Raw genomic sequence first — 26487 nt, 5'->3', positions numbered from 1 at the left:
AAGGTGACTGTGCTGGGGGCTGGACAGGAGGGCAGCCTGTCCCTTGAGGTGCACCCGGCAGCCCACAATCTGGCGCAGCTGCCCACCCAACTCTGCTCAGACAGAGCTGCACACCATATCCCGGAACTAACTGTGAGTGACAGGCTCCTGTTCATGCCCGCTCCTGGGGTGGGGATGGGCCCCATCTCCTGAGGCAGCTCCACCCAACGCTGGTGCAGAAGCAATGGACGAGGAAGTCCCAGGTTGGGTCCCAGATGTGCTGGGGCCTGGTGCCATGGGCAGATGAGGCAGGACAGGCAGATCCACCAGGATCTGCCTTCCAAAGTGCTATGGTGTTGAGGTTTTACAAAATATGTTGGTTAGTCATGAGCAATACATTTCAAGATTAGTTATAACATCATGCGTGGGTGTTCAAATTAACCCCATAAAACTGATTTGAAACAGTTGCATAGCAAACAGAACACATGCACAAATGAAACAACAGTATGCATCGTAACACCATGCTAGTTACATTCATGGCAACAGGCCACCAACAATGGTATTTGAACAAGGTATGTTAACATGCAACCAATCAAATATATGAACAATAATAGAACACAAGTCCCAACATTAGGTTTGGAGAACAACATACCTGTAGTATATGAATGATAGTATTGATCAAGATAAGGGGTGGGGGGGGGAGACAAAAAGTCCATTAACAACTGTTTATGCTTCTATTTTCCACAACAGTACTGCTCATTACTCTATGGGTCTGCCCTCACTTTACAACTACTTATGGCCCATAGCTTCTGTAGCACAAACATACCTATTTAACTGTCAGCCTGGAATGGTATGGGGCAAACTGTGACAACTCTGTGTACATTACTATAGGGGACTCATACATGTCAGGGTTACATATCTGGCACAGAAGGGGTACCCTGAACTGCTATTTTGTGAGTGTGCTACTGGCATTCTTCAACTGGTTTCCTATCTGTGTCCAGGATTATTGGCAGCAGTGATCACTAGCCATGAAAGTGTGACACTTGAGAGACATGTATCAGGAAGAGTGCCTGCTGTATGTACCTATCCTGCTGTCATTTGCAGGCATGTGGTGGGACAGTTGAACAGTTATACACAGTTTATTAGCATACCCTTCATACAGCTACTATCAACATTTCTTTACCCGTAAAACCTGTGGAGAAAATATCTGTTAACATGACCTGACTGTTTTTACATTTATTCCTGATTCCTTGTGTGTAGATATGCACACATCTTTTAGATTCATAGATTCATAGATTCATAGATTAGTACTAGGCTAACTGCCCTTGCAAGCCATTTTAAGCCTAGCCAATTATCCCCTGTGAGATTCAAACCCTGTACCTTGTGTTTGTAAGGCAAACACCTTAACCATTAGTCCACCCTCCCAACCTTAGTACCACTCCCTGGATTCGAACCATGTCTGGGTGTGGAAAATTATCAACTAAGCTATTTCTCATCACACTGAGCTACTGGGGAACTGCTGTTTCTTGTTTCACTGGTTTCTGTCTAATAGTCTCTTGGTTAGACAGTCTGAACTTGTAATCCTGTGATGCATGCATGACAGATAGCTATTGTACTGTGCATTAATCCTTTCGATTACTTCAACCCGGAAAGCAAAGGTTAACACAAGGCAATGCTGCATGGAACACACTTTGATACTTTACATATTACTATTCAGGGTTCAGAGCTTAGTGCAGTATATATTTCACATTTCATTTATATCTTGTTTTACAGCTCCACCTCCACCATCTACAGTTTTTCTTAACAGCTGGTTCACAGAACAACCATGGTTAATGCATGCTGTCACAGCCATATTTGCTGTGAAGAACCTGTATCCATTCTATATGTCTACAACAACATACCAGAGTAAACACAACAGTTTTTTTGTAGGGATCTTTATTACACATCAATATTAATCGGACAAACTTTTTTATTTATTCATTTAACACAGTAACAGTATACCTACTAGCAGTAAGCAATGTACTCCTTCTTAGCTATTTGCACAATATACTGAAAAATAGATTTGCACTCACCAACCTGTTGGCGCAGCCTCAGCAGTCTGTTGGTATGGACTTCAACATTACTAGCCCTCTCTGCTGCAGTTGTAGGGGAGAAAAACAAACATTATTTATACCTGTCTATTACATTCTCAGGCTAGTATTTGCTACAAACTACTTGATAGTGATACTTACTCACTACTGGAAATTTCTGTGCCCATGCATCTTGGATCCACTGGGCCAAGAGGGTCCCGTTCCTCCTCTTTAGATTGGCATAGTGGTGCCGTACCTGCTCACCAGTCTGGGGGATGCCAGTGGCACTGGTGAGATCACATGACAGATGGTCTCAGTCCACTGCTTTGTATTGTGAGCTCTGGTACTGGCCCTGCAGCAGTCTCTCATCATGGTTTTCTACAAGGAGTCCAGCCATGACCCTGGACTCTTGAATGCTCCAGCGCTGCACCCAAAAGCACGGTTCTTTACCTATACCAGCACAGATGAATTGTGACAGATTCTGGCTGTATTCCCACATGCGCCATTTAAATAAGGCAGTATTCCTGGGTTCCTATTGGAATATTGAATTTTCAATTGTTCGAATCACTAAAGGCCAACCTTTAATGATCGAACAATTAAAAATTTGAAAACTTCAAAATAAACATTAAAAAAAAAAGTAAAGGGTGTAGGCAGGGGGTAAGCCCCCCTGCACCCTCGCTATTTAAATATACCAACTCTGAGATCACGCTACAGTGTAGGAAAGGGAAATCTTCCCATTCCACACCATAGTGCATTAAAGTGGGATCTCGGAGTTGCTATATTTAAGTAGCGGGGGGTGTGGGGGGTGGAGGGGGCTTCCCCCCTGCTTTAACCCATCAGGGTACGTTTCCTTTCTTTTATTTATTTATTTTTTTAATTTCGAAGTTCTGCAACTTCGAGTTGGTAATAGGTAACCAATATTCCCGCCCTTTGCTGTCATTGGACCATTTTGAATATGTTAAACTTCGCTAAGCAGTGCGTAAATCCGCTAAACTGAGTTGAACAGTGCTTAAAAGGGTGTATGCTGAGCATGGCTTAACAGTGTGCAAATCCACTTAGCTGGGCTACATGCTGCTTAGCATTCATGTCTAAGCAATGCTTAAACTTGCTAAGCATAGCTTACTTTTCATTTTAAAAAAATTATCAGAATAATGACTTCATTTAGTAAGTACATATGATTTACTTTACATGACATCCCTCTATGTGCTTTCATTACATTAACAAGGGATGGGATGCTTGTGCATACATGGGTGATTTCAGATATTATATGCACTCACACTTCCATTTTACACCAGCTACACTACCCCGGTTGTCAAAAATCAATCACTACATACTTTAAGATGAAAATAATGATTTTAACACTGCTTTCCCATGTAAAAATCAATTGCCTCTCTTGGTACTTGAACTGTGAACACCTGCATGTAAAGCCAGGACTCTAATCACTACACAATCTCAATTTGAGGATTTTAGATGTATATTTTTATTTATCTCCTCTGGAGTGTTTAAGCAATGCTGGGCAGAGGGCCATAATGTGCACACCCACTCAGCTACACTTAAACATGCCTTAGTATTGAAAAAAATATATTTATGGCCTTGTAAAGCTTTGTTACTCTAGGAGGTTGACGAGTATGTGAGGCAGGCATCTGGGCATTCTGCAGACACCTGTACAGTTGAGGGCTTTTCCCATACGGCACTTTCAGATGGCAGACATTTCTGTTTCAGTCTTCATACCCTGCAGGAAGTCCATGTTACTGCAAACCTTTTATTCTGTCAGCTTTTGGGGTTGTCAGTACACTTTTTGAAACGTGTCCATATTTATGTGCCTTTGTCCACCCATTATTTATGGCTTTGTACTGCTTTATTGCTCTAGGAGGGTGAGAAGTATGTGGGGAAGGCATCTGGGCATTCTGCAGACACCTGTACAGCTAACAGCTATGGCCATACGGCTCTTTCACATAGCAGACATTTGTGTTTCAGTCTTCATACCCTGCAGGAAGTCCGTGCTACTGCAAACCTTTTATTCTGTCAGCTTTCGGGTTTGACAGTGCACCTTTTAGAACGTGTCCCTATTTATGTGCCTTTGTCCCCTAATTATTTATGGCTTTGTACAGTGTTAAGAGGTATATGAGGCAGGCATCTGGACATTCTGCGGAAACCTGTACAGTTGAGGGCTATGCATACCTCTCAACTGTACAACAGATTTTTGGAGAATGTCCAGATTGTTGTCTCATATTTTTGGCCTGTTTCTGATCAAATTGTGGTTTTCTGGCAAGTCACTGAGGGCTGCAGTCAGGTGATAATGGCATACATTTGAGTTTCAGACTTCTATCCTTCAGAAAATTCATGCTAGTGCATAACCTGTTTTCTATCAACTTTCTAAGTTTGTAAGAGCAATATTTAAAAAGTGTCCCCCTATTTTTAGGGCTTTGTCCCCCCATTATTTGTGCCTTTGTCCAGATTTTTTGCTTTAACAGGTTGTGAGGTATGAGGCTATGGCCATATGGCACTTTTACAATGTAGGGGGTGTGTGACAAAACCTGTCACACACCCTCTGCATTGCTTTCTTGGTCCCCTATGTATTTCAGTGCCCGTGGACACTGAAATACTCATTTATTTCATTTCAATGTCTGCAGACACTGAAATAATGTGATAATATTAGAGAAGTTCTCTAATATTATGCTGACATACTTTTACAAAGTGCCGTACAGCATTTTCTGAGTGCAGGGGGTGTGTTAACTGTGCGAGCACTGCTGGAACCTGCACTCATTCACTGTCCGTGTCCATACAGCCCTTATCAGTAGCGCGCCTTCATGAATATGCAAGGCACGCTGCTGTTAGGGCTGTGTGGAAATGGGAGTTTATTGAATCCCAGGGGAAGTCTTTTTCAGTGACAGAAGAATGATAAGCACATGATATAAGGCTGTGTTGCATTTGTCTTGATCAATATCACAGAATGAATTTGTCTTAGAAAATGTTAGCAAAGTGTGGAACGCCTGGTGATTTAGTGTCATCTAATTAATTGTCTTGGTTTAATTAGCTTTTTTCACTGAAAATATGACCGAAACACTGCAATGATCACTAAGAATGGGCTGTATGCCAGCAGTCATAGTATCTGTCGACCTAAGGGTAATTTGTACATGCTCTTTACAAAGCACTAGAAAGTATGCAGTAAAGCATTGTGCATATCAAAACAAGAAAGATATAGACTGTCTCATACAATGCAACAGCAGAACTGTGAAGAAGTTAAATACATGTACAAAATTAATTCATATGTATAAAGGTGTTAAACATTAACTCCCTCTATGTCACAAGGAGTAGATCTGAAACAATGAGCTAATAAATCCACTGTACCAATGAATAAGTAACAAAAGTTTGTCTTTCTATATATTCATTTTAATTTCATTGAGAAAAATAAGCAATATTAGACACAAACTACTAGATTTACATTTAAAATCTGATTTCAATAATTCACGGAAACTACATTGGTACCCTTAAGCTATATATTAACTGCTCTCTTTCCTCTGGCCCATTATAATACCTTCTGTCTGAATCTTCTTGCACAGTTTTTCCCTTCATACCGTCTATAACTGAGCTGAGAATAACAATGCATAGCAAATATACAGAAGGTTACTCTCATACAGCTATAAACAAGCATCCACTTCTTCTATCTTATCTGATATGTGACGTCCAGGTGGAAGTTGCAACAATATGCTAACAAACATATATATATTTTTTTCTTTTAGCAATTGGTAAAACTATTTTTAATACCTTGTCTTAATTGCATTAGTTGTTGGTCAAGGAATGTCATTCACATTGTAAACAGCTGGCAGCCACTAGAAGACAGGACCTCTGAAGAAATTTGTTTGTCTAAAAAATGTCTAAAACTCTACCTTTGATTTAAGTGTTTTCCTTATAGAAGATTTGCTGAAGCAGAATCTTATTTTTTGTAACATATCCCACATTATATTCAGACTTCTTTAACCTCTGTAATGATGTTGCTTTAATTTGTGCTGAAGTTCTATTAATTTCTCTACCAGGCATCTTCCTGGACTTTGTCCCATAGCAGCTCTTTTACAGTATGAAGAACATTGTTGTGAAATTTTTTCCATAACAGTAGATGACTGAGACATTCTTGTCTTCTCATTTTATGTACAAAAGACAGGCTTATGGACATTTTTGTGGGAAATTACTCCATCTCCGGATTTTGTGTAGCAGTAGATAATTTTTGCAACTAACCTGCTGGTCTCCCATTGTCTACCGCATAGGGGATTGACAATTTAGTGACGCAAAGGGCTAACCAATTCTGACATCCTAAACTCAAGAAAAAATATAAAAGGTTCAAACAAGACAGAAATAATATGAGTTACTCACCTGTAGTTCACAATAAAATTATGCTAAATAGGTCATTACCATTGTGTGACACTGGCCATCCAGGACTGTTTAGTGGTTTTCTTGTAAGGGGACCAGCTTGAGACGTAATTTGAGAAGCAGCAGTGTTTCACTGACATTGTATAAGGGGAATTATGCAGTCCTCACTGTTTTAGTGCCCTTATGCAAAGGAAAATTAAACCATTTGTTGTGAGACTGTTAAAGTTTACATAGTTAGCATGTATGCTTGGTACTACTGTATTCAAACCTATTATTACTAACAAAACAAAAACGACTATGTATGAAACAACATTTAAAATAAATGTTTTTAAAGAAACTAAACATATGTAGTTTGATTTGTGTGTAGAATTGTATATTAAACTTTGTTTATTCATTTGTTCATAAGTTCATATGAAGAAGCGTAGGACTTCTTGGCAGCCAGGAACCATTAAGTTGTGTGTAACCAAGCAGTCATCAAGATTCTCCTTAAAGGTAAGGCACATTGTTTCAGTGGCAAGCAAAGTCTCTTTTGTAGAGAATCGGGTTGTTGGGATATTAGCATGTCATGCCTGTTGTTAATGTTTTTTTTTTTCAATAGTGGCATATTCGTGCATGGATCAATGTCAGTATAACACTTTCATAGATGCTCATGTAGATGGTACAATGCTTCCTGTTGTAGCCAACATTAGTGCATTGGTGTTTTTTTTTTTTTTCAGTTTTTTGACTCATTTGCATTGGTCCATCTGTCAAGAGAATTTGTCTACACAGTGGCTTATGCTAGGCAAATATTGTTATTTTTCTATCAAAGATTAATCATTTTTTCTTCATCCATTCTTAAACACCTCTTCCCAAGTTTGTAAAAAGTACATATAAAGTTAAATAAGTGTACATAGTCAAGAAATGTGAGCTTCAAACATAGGAGTCATTTTTGAATTATATTCTTATCCTCCTGCATGCTGTGTGATCCTACCAAAGTCAGTAAGCTTTCATGAGCTCATAGCTTCCTCCTGAGAAAGACATCTGTGTCAGAGTAAACGTTTTTGATAGCTAAACTGAACAACATATAGCACCGCTCAGCAACTAAAAATAAAATCATCTCCATGGTCTGCAATTATACAAAGTAGCACAAAAACAAAAACATTATTTGGCTCATTGTCAGGTAAATAAAATAAACAGCAAATTATAAAAATGAAATCACAGTCATTAACTGTTGTTAAGCTTTCAAGCAGTAGGCATGTTGTCAGAATAAACTAAATTCTTGAAGTTAATGTAAAGATCCTCAAAGTCCTACTGAATGAGGACATGACTGAGTTAGGCTGCTTGATGTTGAACTTCCTGATCAGTTTTCCACAGAAAAATCACTGCCAGTGCAGTTCCTATGTGTGTGCCAGTCGTGATTCCTTCCTTTTTGGAGTTTCCAACCTTTTTTTGCGTTTGTATTTGGTATATATGAATTTTTGGGGGAGGGGTACAGACTCTTATTAACTGTGTTTCATATTTTGCTTTTTGGTCAAGTTCTGTGCCAGTTTAACTCAGCCAGTTGGGTCCTTGTTGAGTTATGCTTTAGGGACTCACCGGTGAATTAAACCTTGATGGAAACAACTTTATAGTAGTTGTCACATGCTGTTGGTAATGCAATGCAACAGAGTACAGGCCACATCTCAGTGAACTGCTAAATAATATGCTTTTGTTCATTTAGTGTGCATTCTTCAAATTGCTGTACCATTTCTCTTCTTCCATGTGCATTTCAGTGATACAGAATTGTAGGTATCATACGGGGATGAACAGTGGCTGAGAAGACACTTTATTGAGACTTTTCACTGATACAGAATTGTAGGTATCATACGGGGGATGAACAGTGGCTGAGAAGACACTTTATTGAGTCTTTTCACTGGTGTTTTCTTCTATCAGTAAGGAGTGCAGAGGTGAGAATTCACGATAGGTTTGTGATAAACTGACATACTGATGTTTTATCACATCTAATGTGAGCAATTTTTTTACAGCTTGAGTACAAATGATACCTTTAATTCAGTAATGTCTATATAGAAAGGGTTGATATAGATTAAAAAATGAATGTAACTGAATAATACTTTCCCATTTTTTACCACTTTTGAAAAATGGAGCACGTCTGAGCAAGAAGATGGGAAGATTTTCCTGTTCTCAAGAAAAGCCATGCATTTGGAATCCACATGAGCTGTTATTTTCTACTTTTGTAAAATTTCTCCTCTGATTCTTTGACATATGGTCTTACTGCCACACTTTGACTGACCTGTTTATAAACTAATCTGTCATTAATGTGAGATACTTCTTTTCAGGACAGATAATCAGTAGCAGAATTGCTAAGAGGTTATCGTTCAAGGTCTTCTGATGCAGGAATGAATGAAAGTACCCATTCCATCTTGTTTGGTAGGCATATTTATATTTATTTATTTTTTTACCCAGAAGGCATAGCCAATTTATACTGGAGGCCCAGGTAGAAAAGCTCCATGTAACAGAGTTATCATTAAAGCTCCATGTCACTTTACAGGGCCCAGGTTGAAAAGCTCCATGTAACTGAGTTACCATTAAAAGTTCCAAGTCACTTTACAGTAGAATAATGTATAGCACATAAAGGAGTATATGTGAAACAGTGTAGTTTCACAGTTTAAGTACTATAGACAATAAAAGACAAATGTAAATTAAAACTACAAGAAGGCAATTTGAAGTTATAGAAGTAGATATACAAAACATATTGACACTGTCAATTTTAATTTTGATACCTGGTCTAGTCGACGATTTAACTTTAATGAACAAATATTTAATCACCGGATTGAGACTTTTGATGACTCATTCAAGAATTTTAAAGACAGACTGTATGCTTTAAAAACAAACCAACTAGAAGTTGACTATTTAAATGAATGTACTGGCAAAGAAAGAGTGCCTAAAGGGTTGAGATTATTTAAATATCCTAACAATGTTAAACAGAACTCTTTACTGTATAAACAGTTAACTGAATTATTTAACAAGACTGGTATTGAAATGTTGAAGTTAATGGTTAGGGACTACGAAAGTCAGAATGAAATGTTGTTAAGTGAAACAAATGCATTGCACAACAAGGTTCTGGATTTTAACAGTGGGAATTTTGACCAGAGAAAGTACGAGAATTTGTTTGGGGAAATTGACAATTACTGTGATAAAATTATTCTTAGAAAAATGAGAAAACTTGACCGGGATTTAAAGGAATATAGAAGTGGTAGAGCTTATCCAGTTTTTAACAACACTTCAGAGAGTTTGAATGTTGACAGTGGTAATGTAATAACGTTGACTGTTTGTGACTTGTGGCAAGAACATTGTCTGCATTTTGTGTACTTGGATTAAAAGTTATTCATTCATTTATTCATCCTGACTACATGGTTCTGCTTCTACACTGCCTTGGAATTGTTGTGTTACTGGTTCGGTTCGTCTTTATCCTGTGGTTCTTTAGTCTAATTATCCATGGCAGAACAGGCAGAGTCTGACGTCTTTGCGGATACACCAGCGGTTTTAAAAGATATGTCGAACGAGGACAACAATTCGCCGGTTACTCGAGGTGAATTTAACCAGGTAATGACTCTTTTGTCTCAAATTCTTGAGAATACCAAAACTAAATTACCTGGACAGTTTGAGATACCGGCTAATCAGCACCAGTACAAGGAGCAGCATATCTCAGGCTTAACACAAGGCTCCTCGAGACACAATACGGTTCGAGAAGGAGAGAGTCGTGGCGGTCTATTGTAGGACACCGAACAACAAAACCACAGTAAAAGAGATTGTAATAGTAAACTACAACCCTCTCATGTTGGTAAAGTGAACACAGGTACTGTCAAGTTTAATTTTGATACCTGGTCTAGTCGACGATTAACTTTAATGAACAAATATTTAACCACCGGACTGAGACTTTTGATGAGACATTCAAGAATTTTAGACAGACTTTATGCTTTAAAAACAAACCAACTAGAAATTGACTATTTAAATGAATGTATTGGCACAGAAAGAGTGCCTAAAGGGTTGAGATTATTTAAATATCCTAACAATGTTAAACAGAACTCTTTACTGTATAAACAGTTAACTGAATTATTTAACAAGACCGGTATTGAAATGTTGAAGTTAATGTTAATGGACTACGAAAGTCAGAATGAAATGTCGTTAAGTGAAACAAATGCATTGCACAACAAGGTTCTGGATTTTAACAGTGGAAATCTGACCAGAGAAAGTACGAGAATTTGTTTGGGGAAATTGACAATTATTGTGATAAAATTATTCTTAGAAAAATGAGAAAACTTGATCGGGATTTAAAGGAATATAGAAGTGGTAGAGCTTATCCAGTTTTTAACAACACTTCAGAGAGTTTGAATGCTGACAATGGTAATGTAATAACTTTGACTGTTTGTGACTTGTGGCAAGAACATTGTCTGCATTTTGTGTACTTGGATTAAAAGTTATTCATTCATTTATTCATCCTGACTACGTGGTTCTGCTTCTACACTGCCTTGGAATTGTTGTGTTACTGGTTCGGTTCATCTTTATCCTGTGGTTCTTTTGACCTGTTTATAAGCTAATCTGTCATTAATGTGAGATACTTCTTTTCAGGACAGATAATCAGTAGGAGAATTGCTAAGAGGTTATCGTTCAAGGTCTTCTGATGCAGGAATGAATGAAAGTACCCATTCCATCTTGTTTGGAAGGCATATTTATATTTATTTATTTATTTTTACCCAGAATGCATAGCCAATTTATACTGGAGGCCCAGGTTGAAAAGCTCCATGTAATAGAGTTATCATTAAAGCTCCATGTCACTTTACAGGGCCCAGGTTGAAAAGCTCCATGTAATTGAGTTACCATTAAAAGTTCCAAGTCACTTTACAGTAGAATAATGTATAGCACATAAAGGAGTATATGTGAAACAGTGTAGTTACACAGTTTAAGTACTATAGACAATAAAAGACAAATTTAAATTAAAACTACAAGAAGGCAATTTGAAGTTATAGAAGTAGATATACAAAACATATTGACACTGTCAATTTTAATTTTGATACCTGGTCTAGTCGACGGTTTAACTTTAATGAACAAATATTTAATCACCGGATTGAGACTTTTGATGACACATTCAAGAATTTTAAAGACAGACTTTATGCTTTAAAATCAAACCAACTAGAAATTGACTATTTAAATGAATGTATTGGCACAGAAAGAGTGCCTAAAGGGTTGAGATTATTTAAATATCCTAACAATGTTAAACAGAACTCTTTACTGTATAAACAGTTAACTGAATTATTTAACAAGACTGGTATTGAAATGTTGAAGTTAATGGTTAGGGACTACGAAAGTCAGAATGAAATGTTGTTAAGTGAAACAAATGCGTTGCACAACAAGGTTCTGGATTTTAACAGTGGGAATTTTGACCAGAGAAAGTACGAGAATTTGTTTGGGGAAATTGACAATTACTGTGATAAAATTATTCTTAGAAAAATGAGAAAACTTGACCGGGATTTAAAGGAATATAGAAGTGGTAGAGCTTATCCAGTTTTTAACAATACTTCAGAGAGTTTGAATGTTGACAGTGGTAATGTAATAACGTTGACTGTTTGTGACTTGTGGCAAGAACATTGTCTGCATTTTGTGTACTTGGATTAAAAGTTATTCATTCATTTATTCATCCTGACTACATGGTTCTGCTTCTACACTGCCTTGGAATTGTTGTGTTACTGGTTCGGTTCGTCTTTATCCTGTGGTTCTTTAGTCTAATTATCCATGGCAGAACGGGCAGAGTATGACGTCTTTGTGGATACACCAGCGGTTTTAAAAGATATGTCGAACGAGGACAACAATTCGCCGGTTACTCGAGGTGAATTTAACCAGGTAATGACTCTTTTGTCTCAAATTCTCGAGAATACTAAAACTAAATTACCTGGACAGTTTGAGATACCAGCTAATCAGCACCAGTACAAGGAGCAGCATATCTCAGGCTTAACACAAGGCTCCTCGAGACACAATACGGTTCGAGAAGGAGAGAGACGTGGCGGTCTATTGGAGGACAACGAACAACAAAACCACAGTAAAAGAGATTGTAATAGTAAACTACAACCCTCTCATTTTGGTAAAGTGAACACAGGTACTGTCAATTTTAATTTTGATACCTGGTCTAGTCGACGATTAACTTTAATGAACAAATATTTAACCACCGGATTGAGACTTTTGATGAGACATTCAAGAATTTTAAAGACAGACTGTATGCTTTAAACACAAACCAACCAGAAATTGACTATTTAAATGAATGTATTGGCACAGAAAGAGTGCCTAAAGGGTTGAGATTATTTAAATATCCTAACAATGTTAAACAGAACTCTTTACTGTATAAACAGTTAACTGAATTATTTAACAAGACTGGTATTGAAATGTTGAAGTTAATGTTAAGGGATTACGAAAGTCAGAATGAAATGTCGTTAAGTGAAACAAATGCATTGCACAACAAGGTTCTGGATTTTAACAGTGGAAATTTGGCCAGAGAAAGTACGAGAATTTGTTTGGGGAAATTGACAATTATTGTGATAAAATTATTCTTAGAAAAATGAGAAAACTTGACCGGGATTTAAAGGAATATAGAAGTGGTAGAGCTTATCCAGTTTTTAACAACACTTCAGAGAGTTTGAATGCTGACAATGGTAATGTAATAACTTTGACTGTTTGTGACTTGTGGCAAGAACATTGTCTGCATTTTGTGTACTTGGATTAAAAGTTATTCATTCATTTATTCATCCTGACTACGTGGTTCTGCTTCTACACTGCCTTGGAATTGTTGTGTTACTGGTTCGGTTCATCTTTATCCTGTGGCTCTTTTGACCTGTTTATAAACTAATCTGTCATTAATGTGAGATACTTTTTTTCAGGACAGATAATCAGTAGGAGAATTGCTAAGAGGTTATCGTTCAAGGTCTTCTGATGCAGGAATGAATGAAAGTACCCATTCCATCTTGTTTGGAAGGCATATTTATATTTATTTATTTATTTTTACCCAGAATGCATAGCCAATTTATACTGGAGGTCCAGGTTGAAAAGCTCCATGTAATAGAGTTATCATTAAAGCTCCATGTCACTTTACAGGGCCCAGGTTTAAAAGCTCCATGTAATTGAGTTACCATTAAAAGTTCCAAGTCACTTTACAGTAGAATAATGTATAGCACATAAAGTAGTACATGCAAAACAGTGTAGTTACAGAGTTTAAGTACTGTAGACAATAAAAGACAAATTTAAATTAAAACTACAAGAAGGCAATTTGAAGTTATAGAAGTAGATATACAAAACATATTGACACTTACAAAGATTACAACAGGACAAGTCTTTGGTGAAATGGACCCCTAGGCCAAGGGCTCCATTGTAGCCACATGGCTACAGCTTGTGGAACCCCCAACATTTCCAGAAGATCATTTTCACATTCCCTACAACACCTTCCACTCCTCTTAGCTCTACCCTCTTGTACTTTTCTTAACCATGGCTGCCTTTGCTTCCCATACATCTTCTCGTTGGTATCTTGATTACTGTTTTGCATAGCCATCCCCCCAATGCTTGAGTTTGTTGTGCAAGTTTATAATACAAATAACAGTATCAGAGCATATTATCATTTATGTAGATTCTAGTCACCTTATTGTGAGTATATTTTCATGATATTAAGATTTTGGATGTACCTCATTTGAGATTTAACCTAGAACATTAAGGAAAGACATTTAAATTAAGTACTTTAAAAAGTATGTATCACCTTTAATGGCTGTATTTTTATTCCAGATATTTCACAAAACAAGTGCTTCATGATCACTGCTGAGAAAAGACAGTTTGTGTGCTGAAGTGTTACAACTTTTCTCTGCTACAGTTGTGAGACAGCCAGATGCTGAGTGAATTATTCAAGAGTGCTAAAAGAATACACAGTTGTGATACTGATCTTTGAAAATTAGCTGTAGATTTGCATACATATAAAATGTTGGTTTGGAAATAAAGTTAGTACAACAACTGTTTGTGCTGCTTTGTTTATTTTCATTGAAAACAGAGCCTTAAGGTATATGATGTCCTTGGTGAAATTTCCAAAAATAATAGTTTTCATTGAAAACATGCACAGCCTTAAAATACAGGATAGCTTCAATGAGATTTCTAAAAGTAATTGACAAATTGTACTTTTTCATGTTAGTCTGTTTTATTTTATTTGTTTTTGTTGCTTCAAAGAGTGGTGAGGGTTGCAGAGAAGGTAACAGGTCCCAGTCTTCCATCGATACAACATTGTTATTCTGCAAGAAGCATCCGAAAGGCCATTACAATAATACAGGACAACATGCATCCTGCGCATGGACTGTTTAAACATCTGGCATTGCGCAGAAGATATCGCAGCAGCCACTGCAGGACTTCAAGATTCAGTAACAGTTTCTACCCTACAGCGATTAGACCTCTAAACTCGGGCAGTAGTCCCAAGGGTCTGGACACATAAGTCAATTTTTATTTATTTGTGCAATATATGCTTACATATATTCCAAGTAAGTGCAATTTTTATTTATTATATCCATAGTCAGTATTATTTAACCCACTCAAGTGCAATATTATACAATAACTTAGACATTTCAATCTGTAGTGTGTTTTGTATTACTTTAAATAGGGTAGTTAATTTAACTCAGGGGAGGGTATTCTTTTCGTATATGAGTGTTGGTAAATGTCTCTGCTCTTTCTTTCATGTATTGGGAGTAGTATTGTATTTGTTAGTTATGTTTATTCCTCTACTTGTATGTATTGTTTCCTTTTCCTTTGTAATCTCAAGAATTGAGCTGATGCATGAAATTTCGTTTAGGCTACATGTGTGTAGCTCTAAATGACAGTAAAGTTTACTTTGACTTTAATTAAAGCAATGGCATGATACAAGTTTGCAGGCTCTTAGACATGTCTGTTACATTTAGTACTTCATGGCAACAGTTTGTAACTTTTTTTTTACCTCCAGAACATTTCCGCTATCTGCAGTATACAGCATTATTGGCAGTTTATGATTTCTTAGTAGTTTTATTTACAAAACTGCTGAAAATTTGAATCTGACATCACTTCAATGGTGGTTTGTCAGTGAACTGGTCTTTTGAAATACTCTCCTTTTGTAATGTATGGCAGATAGTGTGAGGTATAACATACTGCCATAGATTTGTAAATCTCCAAAAAAGTTTAGGAAGCTAAAAATCATGCCTAAAAAAAACTTCTGAATTTTTTTTACTTTTTAAGCAATATCATGAGGCAGTATGAAGATGGTTTATGGCCTGATTACTCCACTTTCTTGCATGGGTGATTTTTAGTAACAAGTTACTGATGTCATTTGTGCATTCTATCACAACATATGTCAAAGCATCATTTACCTGTGTAATCACACTTAAAGTTAAAATGTAGCAGAAAATATATAAATAATGACTTATAATCAAGCCATTTCAGTAGTTTTGAGACAATTATGACATTGGTTGTGGTAAGTGACCTCAGCTGAATAAGGACTGAGGTTAGCAGCAAAATGCAGTTTGCTTTGCAGCTCCATTGGTGTAGGGAAATAAAGCTCTGACTTTAATCAACCAAGTTTAATTAGGAGCTCAAATGACTGACTGAGCTGGCCAAGAGGAAATGAAATAATGAGGCATTTACCATCTTACCTTTCCCAATGGAGAGAATATAAGGATATACAGGTGGGGGCTTGTCATGTTTCTTGAGTCCTGGTGATAAAGCCAGGGTCATGATGAGAGAGGAAGCTGCTGTAGCTGAGCTGATAGTATATTTTGGCTAGCACCTCTTAGAATCTGTACAAGGGGACTGGAGACCCCATGTGTATATACTATCCTGGAAGGTGAAACCCTTTTGGTGTGGGGCACATGGGGGAGAGCTACCACATGTTGGAAAACTGTGAGAACAGCATGATGAAGGGGGGTGGCAGTACAGCAGCTGCAGATCAGTAGTGGCAGTAGAACAACATGATGAAGGGAGGTGGCAGTAGAGCAGCATGAGATCAGTGGTGGCAGTAGAACAGCATGAGATCAGTGATGGCAGTAGAGCAGCATGAGATCAGTGGTGGCAGTAGAGCAGCTTGAGATCAGTGGTGGCAGTAGAGCAACATGAAATCAGTGGTGGCAGTAAAGCAGCATGAGATCAGTGGTGGCAGTAGAGTAGCATAGGATCAGTGGTGGCGGGCTAAAAATACAGTAATTGGTTGAAGACTTACATTTGAAGCATTATTATATATGAAAGCAACTCGGGGTGAACATAAATATGCTGAATTATTAAGTGCACCATATTTCAAAAATTTTTTGTAAGTAAAATTATGCAACACATTCTAATGCAGTAACAGAACCTAAATAACTATAAATGTTTTCAGGTTTTTTTTTGTCCACTATACTTATTGAAGCACATTAAAATTGTACTTCTAGTCTGTGTCTTTAGGATCAAATATCTGTTCTTTGTTATGTTGTACCGACTAATGTATCTTGCAGAATAGTGCTCTGAAGATATGCTTCAATCAGTTGTAATTTCTAAGAAGCTACTTAATACTTCATTTATCATATTCTTTTTTTTTAACTCCCCATAGCTGACCTTATCAATATTCTTTTTCTCCTCTCTGTAGCTGGCTATCAGCTGCCACCAGCTCTTCTCCTCACTCACCAGGCCTGCTGAACTTGACTTAGCCTCCTCCAGGCTCAACCTAACTCATGTCCTGGGCCTGTGAGGAGATTGAGGACATTGGCACAGCATCAGACTGGTGTCAGGGAGTGTACCCTAATGCCCACTACCCTGCAGCAGCTTGGCAATATCCATAACAGCTGCCTTAAGGAGGTGCACGTAGCTTCCATGCATGTGCAACCTCCTAAATGTTACTCCACTTATGTAGCATAGAGCTTGCAAGACTCAGTGCTGCTTTACTGCATCCATCCTAGGCTGCCTTCCTCCCTCCCCTCTGAATGGGTGAGCCAACCTTGGCCAGTCATGGCCATCCTCCTCCTATGGCCCCCTCCAGTGCTTATATTGCTAATCCAATATGGGTCATCTGGAGTGCAATAAGGGCTTTATCCCTCTGCAGCACAGGGCTACCCATTTAGCAATATTTTGGCACTATTCTACTAATGGTGGTAAGTTTTCATTTAACCCATTTTCATAAAATTCAATATTTCAACACTGATAAACCTTTTAGATTAATATTACAGCGTGTTTCAGTTCTTCGCGGAGTTCTACTCCAGCTGTATGAGCTGAATCACTGTGATTAAAAATGATTTGTTAATCTTTAGAATATTTTAAAAAACATTAGCTATGAACTGAGATTAGTATGGTAATGTTATACAGGACCCAAAATGCTTCAAGATTTCGCCATATAATAAAATGATTGTGGCATGAAAAATTCTGCTGAAAATTTCCACTTTAAATTTAATTTTCAGACTGAAGATATTTATTTTATTTTATTTATTTATTTAACATTTGTTGACCAGGAAAGTCCGACTAGGTTCCACAGATCATGTTTTCAGTGGAGGCCTGGGGAGAAATGCTCCAGACACATGTCTTTTGAATGTGGGAGGAAACCGGAGTACCCAGAGGAAACCCACGCGAACGCAGGAAGAACATGCAAACTCCGCACAGAAGGCACGCCGGCCGAGAATCGAACCAGAGAACCTCTTGCTGTGAGGCAACAGCATTAACCGCTGCACCACTGTGCCACCCTAAAAATTATCTTGCACTTCATATCTAAACAGTCTCTTTTTTTTTTCTAGTTCTTGACTAGTCTTGGTGAAATTTGAGTTTTAGCTCTGGAGCCGGATTCAGAAAGCAATGCTGTACCACACATACCCATAGACATTACCACACACACACACACACACACACACACACACACACACACACACACACACACACACACACACACACACACACTCTCTCTCCACACATCAAGTGCATACACCCATCAACCAATTGCTCTCATGCACATATTCACCAATTCACCATTACACACACAAACACACCTACCCTAGCTATTCTCTAGCTATCCCCCACTGTGACCACCTAGGCATGCATGCATGTGAGTGCACACACACACACACACACACACACACACACACACACACACACACACACACACACACACAGTCTCCATACACCAAGCATATATCCCTATCACCCAGTTGCACTCGTGCACACATTCACCTTCATCCTTACTTACACACACACACAAAAACACATGCACATGCTCTCACCAGACATCAGTCATGCTTCTTGCATACACTGAAATGCAGCTGCACACAACACTATCTGCTGAACTCCCCAGCACTTACCTCTGATGTGATCTCACTCATTGAAAGTAATGGATGAATGTCAGCTTTTGGCCAACTTAATTAATGCAAATAGCAATAAGGATTTACACACCTGAGCAGTTCTATGAATTGCTTAGCTGCGTAAATCTATTACTAAAGGCAATTTTGGGAGAACAGCACATGTCTAATCATCATATGCCTCTACCACAGAATGACTCATTTACATTTGCAAAAGGCAAGAAAGGCAGCCCACTGTGGTACTGCACCTCTTTGAAGTAAGCACTGTGGTAGGGCTGTCTTTGAATCAGAAATGGCTATTGTCAATGTAAAAAGGCCTTACGTCTGGTAGTAACATTTCTGAATCCCAGGGCTAGTCTCTCCCATTGCCGAAAGTGAAAAAGAGACTGGGTGAGAAAATCATTAATGCTTTGGTCAAAAGGACTCAGGAATCCAGTGAAGTATGTGACATGCATAGCCAGCTTATACACATAGGTAAACTAGGTGCCTACGTAGGGCACCATTTGGCCAGGGGAGATTTTCTAGTGGATTTTATTTTTTTATTTACTTATTTCATTTATTTTTGAGGGAAAATAACTACCATGACAATCTTCTTCAAACCAGTACCCTAAATGTGTTATTATTTCTCTGTGTTTGGCTCCATTTCACCCATGACAGATACAACGAATCCTGATTTATTGTGTAGGTCATGGGTGATAAATCTTCAAAATTTCCAGGCTTTTGGCTGAATAACAATGGGAAAAGAAAACGCTGAGATCTTGGTGGTGAAGATTATTCAGAACAGTCTGGACAGTAGCATAAAAAAAATTAAGTTGAGAATATTGAGGAAAATGTACTGCCAAAACAGCCAACTATGTAATACTTTTGCCAGCACATTTTCCAAGATTATATCTTTCATACCTCTTAACTATCTGGTATTTTCTGGAAAATACCACATCTTATATTTAAATAATAGGCCACCTCATAATTCTGAGTAGGTTCTTTAAAGCGTTAATTTGTTTTGATGTTTTGCTCACATGCATTTGGCTGCTCAACCTTCCATGACATTAGCTCGCCGGCATCCTCAGTATCTAAGGTCATCAGTGTCACAACCAAATTAATAACTTGAAAGTGAGTTGCAAGGTGAGCAGGAGTGAGACTGCAGTGTTAAAACTAAGTACTTTGGACACTGATGGTTAGGCTAGGTGTTAACTGTTTTTGCAGGAATAGATTTGCTTGAGCTTTCATGATTCCTTTTGGACAGTCTACTATGGTTCTTTTGCTAGGTCACAATACAATGTAATGGAGCGAAGAACCACTTGGAGCTGCAGGAGCTTTATACTGCAAAAGAATTTACCCCAAATGCCTCTCAAGGAATCGCAGGTGGGAGGAAAGGAAAGATTCTGTGCTGCATCCTATAGATAGGCAAGTGTATAAGGGTATGTGTATAATGATGTATGTATGTGCATTTGTTTTGTTTAGGGATGAAGCCACTCCTATTGGAAGTCTCTCCATCAGTTGACATCAGGAAAATCATGGAATCAGGTCAAGCTGTCTCTTACTGCATGCTCTTTCTCCATTTAATTCGGTTGATGGCCCTGTTGAAGAGCCCTGATCCAGAGAAGGAGTATTCTCTGAGACACATTCCTGTTCCTCCAATATGCCCTATTTATATCACAAACTTAAATCAGGTAGTTCTGATGCTATTTGTTTTGCAGATATGCAAAAGCTCCATCAGAGTAGGTTTCAAGGATGCCTTGTATGCCAGGCATAGATTGTCCCTCAAGAGTCTGTAAGAGACAATATATTGATAAGGCTTTGAAGCAGTACGCATAGGACATGTTGTTAAGTCCCTGTATTCTTTTTGTGAGGAACCTTTGTGGACATTCCAGTTGTTGTATATGCCTGGTCAGATACATATCAAAGAGAGCATTGTACTCAATAATATGTCTGATGAGGGCCGAATACAGTGGAACAATGGTTTACTTGGACCTAGATGCCATGCCCTTACTTATAAGCTATGCAACATAAAATGAATTCCTAACTGCTTTGGGGATATGTTGGTTGAAAGCCAGGTTACTCTCTATATCTGTCCTAAATCCCTGATTGCTGAAGTAGTTTCCCAGGATAGCTGACGTTCCAAAGGGCACTATTATGCATTTCTTGGCAGGGTGTTAAATCATAACTCTGGCAACAATCATTTGTTTGTTTTAGCCCTTCGTGGAGGATATTAGTGTCTTGGGGAGACCCTGTGACAGTTCCTAGCTTGCAATCATCTGTAAACGTATTCAGTCAGATGCCCTTTATGTTGGCCTTGACTTCATTTTTTATGTACCTTCAATTGTCTGTAATGTTAATCTTATGTACCTAATATTTTCTGTATTTTTGGAGCTTTTCTTTTCGGGTCTCCACTGAAAATGGGCCTCTGGCCCAGTTGGACTAACCCGGTTAACAAATGTCAAATAAATAAAAAAAATAAATAAAAAGAAGTAGATGCCAAAAAGGAGCAGACTAAGCTCAGAGCCCTGAGGGACTCTGTTAGTGACCATCCTCCTTGTGGAGGTGGATGCCAGTATCCTAACTTCCTGTGTCCTATCTGAAAGCTAACTAGCTATTCAGTATGTAAGTTCACTTACAATGTCAGAGTGGGGTATTGTATCAAATACCTTAGCCAGGTCACTGTAGGCAGTAAGCTCCATTTTGCCCTCATCCATTGCCTTGGTGACCTTCTTGAAGAAGTCCATCACATTGACTAGGCATGATCTTCCATTGATGAAACCAAACTGGGTTGGATCCAGTGTCTGAAGGTATCCTATGTCTTTATTAATCATTTCCATGATAATTCTTTCCATGGTTTTGCATTTGAGACTAGTCAGACTTATGGGTTTCTAGTTACCAGGGTCCATAGATGGCCTGCTCTTGTGCAGAGGGTTGGCTGTTGCATTTCGCCATTCTCATGGCATGAAGCCTCTCAGGATACTGTGGTTAAACAGCGACTCCAATTATCCTGACAGGTCCTGTTTCATACTATTTAGAAGGCATTCTGGGATATTATTAGGGCCCATCAATGCAGTGTTCTTGGCTTTAGAAAGTGCATTTAGGTCTTCCTACCTAGTGATAATTGGGGGTGTTATGCTTGATGGTATTTCCTGTGAGTGGCTGGGCAGGATGAGGGGGGGTAAAAGTGGCCCTGCCACAGCAATGAGATGAAAAGTACTTTCTTGGACTCTGGTCCATAATTCTAGGGGCAAAATTTAAGCCAGAAACGTTTAGTAAGGCTGTTGTGTAGACAATGGTGGAGGATGAAGGGAAGCAGAAATAATGGATAAGACATTTGCTGAAATAAGAGAAAAAACATTTAGGTGAGGTGGAAGCAGTTAATATTCCAGAGGTGAAGAAAAGGGAAAATAAGTGGCGTGGTTGCAGTGGAAAACAGAGGTGAATTAGACTGATAAGAACCAATAATGTAGCTCAGATGGAAGTCACATATCTCAGGGCTACATTAATTGGTTAGAGACAGCATTTAAACCAAATAGTGGAGGTACTCTCATCTGGCATTTAAGGAATACAGTTCATTCACTACACAGGCTAAAATGAAGAATCAAAAGAATTCAGAAATGTATAGGCAAAATATGGAAAAAGCCACTAGGGTGCTGAATGTGAGGAGAAAAAGAGGAAGAACATAAGCATATTTTTTAACACAATCTGTTTATGTAATACTGAAAGTCTACAAAATGAGATAATGCCAGAGATACTATCATGGCAGGTAGCAGCTGGGTACCTTGGGCTTTAGTGAAACACAATTTGAGGCTTAATGAGTGGGACCTTCATCTGTAAAGATAGAGTTTTGTTTGGAAATGAGAGAGGAAGGGCAGTGATGTGGTACATTATGTGAGAGGAAAGTAAAACAGAAAGTTTGGTGGCAATGGCACGTGACTACATACTGGAAACAAAAAACAGACTCACTGCTTAGTGCTATGACTCAGTGTGTAATATAGAGACAAGTGAGGTTCTTGTACATAATGGCAGGTAAAATACCACTTTTGTAGCTCAGAATCTCGTCTCTCTATTCTATTTTAGAATCAGTAATCTGATTAGGGTGGCAATACTGAAGACAGAAGATGGCATGATGTCATGAAATGTGCTTCAGCATAACAACTATAGAAATACACACTGGATTTTAGGGAAACTGAACTGGATAAAAATTGGGTCAGGAAGGCCTGATAAAGGATATGACCAAGAAAAGGAACCTGTGTGCATTAATAGAGGGATATGATGAGATCAGCAATTTGCTGCACAATAAAAGCAAAACAGGACTGCAAAAGAAACAACAGATATGTCTTCACATATCAGCTGATCTGCAATCAAGCCATTCTGAAAGTCCATTTTATATATAACTATCCTTCAACTACCGATTGTAACTATACAGTGACTCTTGCATAAAAGGCAAGATGGTGGCAACATGATGCTGTTTACATGATTGGTTTTCCAGGGGTATGTAATTTGCCTCGGCAGATGCTTTACAGGTATCAGTGGTTTGAAGAATATCCATGTATATATGATATATTTCTTACAAAACTGCCTGTGTTTTTTTTAAGTAACGCTCCCCATGTTCTATCAGAATGACACATCTGTGTGTTTGTGTGTGTGTGTGTGTGTGTGTGTGTGTGTGTGTGTGTGTGTGTGTGTGTGTGTGTGTGTGTGTGTGTGTGTGTGTGTGTGTGTGTGTGTGTGCATGCGTGTGTGCATGTGTGTGTGTGCTGTCATCAAATAATAGGAGAAAGCTACTGCTGAGGTGTTACTATATTGATGGTTGTAATTCATGTTTGTCTCATGGTTTGGTGTAATGGGGAACAGCATGCTGAAAAACAAACTGAACCCATAAGAAAGCCTTGATTTTTATCAAAGTTAGTGGATGTTTTAAATATAAGCGGCATCCAAATCAATATACACACTTGCACTTTAGTGCCACTTAGATATACTGTTTATACAGTAAGAATGGGTTAAGAACTGTTAATGTGCTATATACATGTTTGCTTGTGTACTATCCTTCTCTGAGATGAAAGCTTATAACTAGAGTCTATTAAATATATAAAACATATTGAGATGTTCAAATACTGTGCTGCCTTTCTGGATACAGTACACAATTTTGAATGTAGCAATCTTGTAGACAGAATTTCAAATCCTAGCACTATAGGCCGGATTCCGTAAAGTTTGCAGAATCTAGTGCATTTCCCCAATATAAGCACAAAAGTTATGTCTCAATGAACTTAGAATGTCTCTGTTCCATTCTCACAGCACTGTGCAAGGCGTAGTACAGCTAAATGGACAGCTTAACACTTTAATAAAATCCAATATGCGAAAGAATCAGGGTTTCTTCCAGCTTTACTGAGATTTCTTAACTTTAATACTTTTTTGTAAAAAGGAGATGCAAATACCAGGGCCTGGAAAAAGAAGATAATGACTGCACTTCATGAGGGCTAGAAAGAAAGCTGCTTCCTGACTGAGTTACATTACTTCCTGAGGCTTGCTATAATACTGTAAAACAAGTTAATCTGTTATAAATAAAATGCCACTAGATGGCAGCAACAGATCTAAAATGCTCAAACTGTACAACTATGATATAAACTGCCTGAATTGCTATGAAGGACAGAACCTGCCTGGCATACTACACTCATTAATATTACTACACACAATAACACATTTTAACCATTTTCAGAAACACGAACTACAATGTCCGAGACTGGCCTCAAATAAACTTTAGCAGTTCCTTGTTTGACAACTCTTACTTCCACCTTTCTCACTTTACCATCTCTGCTTGGCAATGTGCCAATGATAAGTCCCACAAGCCATTCATTCCTGCATTTTTGACTGTCCTTTATTAACACAACATCACCTACTTTAACATTTGGATAGTCTCGAGTCCACTTTCTGCGACTTTGTAAGGTGGACAAGTATTCCCTTTTCCATCTCTGCCAGAAGGTGTCAGCAAGACTCTGAACTTGTTTCCATTGTTTTACATGAAGGCCTGCTGTTTCAAAGTTACCAGAAGGAGCCAACAAAGAGTTTGCATTTTGAGTCAAAAGCATGGCTGGTGTAAGAACCTCAGGATTATCTGGATCATTAGACACTGGTACTAAAGGTCTTGCATTCATAATAGCCATAACTTCTGCCATAAAGGTACTTAAACTCTCATGGGTCAGACGAGTAGGCTTATCTTGCAGCAACATTGCATCCAAGATACGTCTATCTACACCTATTAGTCTTTCCCAAGTACCTCCCATATGAGATGAGTGCAGAGGATTGAAGACCCACGTGCATCCTTTGTCTTGTAGATAATCTCATACTGCTGTATCACCTGCACAAATATTCAGTTCCATACAAGCTCCCAAAAGTTTGTCTCTATCAGAGTGAAGTAACTTTGCTGGGCCATGGATTGAAAGGCATCTTCTCAAGGCATAAATAAAACTGGAAGCTGACATTGATTCAATCAGTTCTAGCTCGTGTAGGCAGACATGTAAAAAGCACTGCCCAGCATTTGTTGTCAGTACTACCTCCTCTAGGGTGGCGGGTTACCACTGTCCACAGGCCAAAAACATCATAGTGAATGGTGGTTCAGGAGTCACTCTATCTTCTGGTAAATCTGCCATCTTTTGACTTTCTAATCCCCTTCTCAGTTTACGACAGATAACACATTTGTGAATAACTGCAGACATCAGGCATTTACCACCAAGGATCCAGAAACCTGCAGCTCTGATTGCACCTTCTGTTATGTGATGTCCTTGATGAGCCAATAATATCTCACAATCAGTGTAGCAACGTGATGATTGTGGGGGATGATAATTGGTTGCTTCTCTTGTTCAGTCAATGTTGCAAAGGACAAGCATCTGCCAACTCTCAGCAGTCCATCTTGATCTATAACAGCACTAAACTTCTTGAGATGACTTTGTTTGGGCAATGCCTTTTGCTCTTTTACGCAGTCATATTCCTTTTTGAAGTGTTTGTGCTGAACAGAAGAGATGAGCATATTCTTTGCTTGTGAAAGTTCCTCTAAGCTAACTTGCTGATGAAAACCTTTCTAGCCTCTAAGTAGAGAGCTATCTGATTTTCTTTGAAAACTTTTGGCAATATGAATAAGTCTGGCTATAGTTTCAACTAGTGTCTTCCAGTTTGAAAATCTTTCAAAACAATGTGAATGAATAGTGGAATCAAAGGTTCTAGTGCTGAAGCTTGCAACTGCTGGTTTAATTTCAGGATCAGCTTCAGGCTCTATGAGAGGATAACCAGTAGCCATGTCACTTGAATTGTTTTTAACTGGCTGGTAAAGAAACAAAGGGCCTGAGAACGATATAGTGTTCTGAAGGCAGACTGTCTGTGTGGGCCTTGTAGCATAATCTGCAGGGTTTTGCTCTGTGGGTACATAGAACCACTGATCAGGATGAGTTACTTGTCTGATTCTATTTACTTGGTTGGAGACATACAGAAAGAATCTTCTAGAGGTATCGCAGATGTACCCCAGGACGGTTTTACTGTCTGTAAAGAATTTCACAACATCCAGTTCCAGGTCTATTTCATCTCTGATTAGCTCATACAGTTCTACCACTAATACAGCTGCACATAGCTCCAAATGTGGGATTGTATGCGCTGGTCTAAGGCTTAACTTAGACTTTCTCATAACAAACCCAACATGACATAAACTTGCTGCATCAGTTGTTTTCAAGTAGGCTACTGCACCTATAGCTGTGGTGGATGCATCTGAAAAATATACA

The 26487-nt window shown here is 38.4% G+C and overlaps 1 protein-coding gene across 1 annotated transcript in view; it reads left to right on the top strand.

The window, feature by feature from the left end:
• The window catches only part of LOC122814954 (homeodomain-interacting protein kinase 2-like), a 176793-nt gene extending 167020 nt beyond the window's left edge, over nt 1–9773 (top strand). The window contains exon 7 of the mRNA XM_044087213.1: nt 9185–9773. Within this exon, the coding sequence (XP_043943148.1) occupies nt 9185–9773 (589 nt within the window). The remainder of the gene's footprint in view (nt 1–9184) is intronic.
• Nucleotides 9774–26487: the final 16714 nt, after the last annotated feature.

Source organism: Protopterus annectens, chromosome 11.part0 (genome assembly GCF_019279795.1).
Source record: "Protopterus annectens isolate FY-2018-M chromosome 11.part0, PAN1.0, whole genome shotgun sequence".
Taxonomy (NCBI): Eukaryota; Metazoa; Chordata; order Ceratodontiformes; family Protopteridae; genus Protopterus; species Protopterus annectens.
Note: the sequence above shows the minus strand (reverse complement) of the source record. Positions and strands in the feature narration are given on the sequence as shown.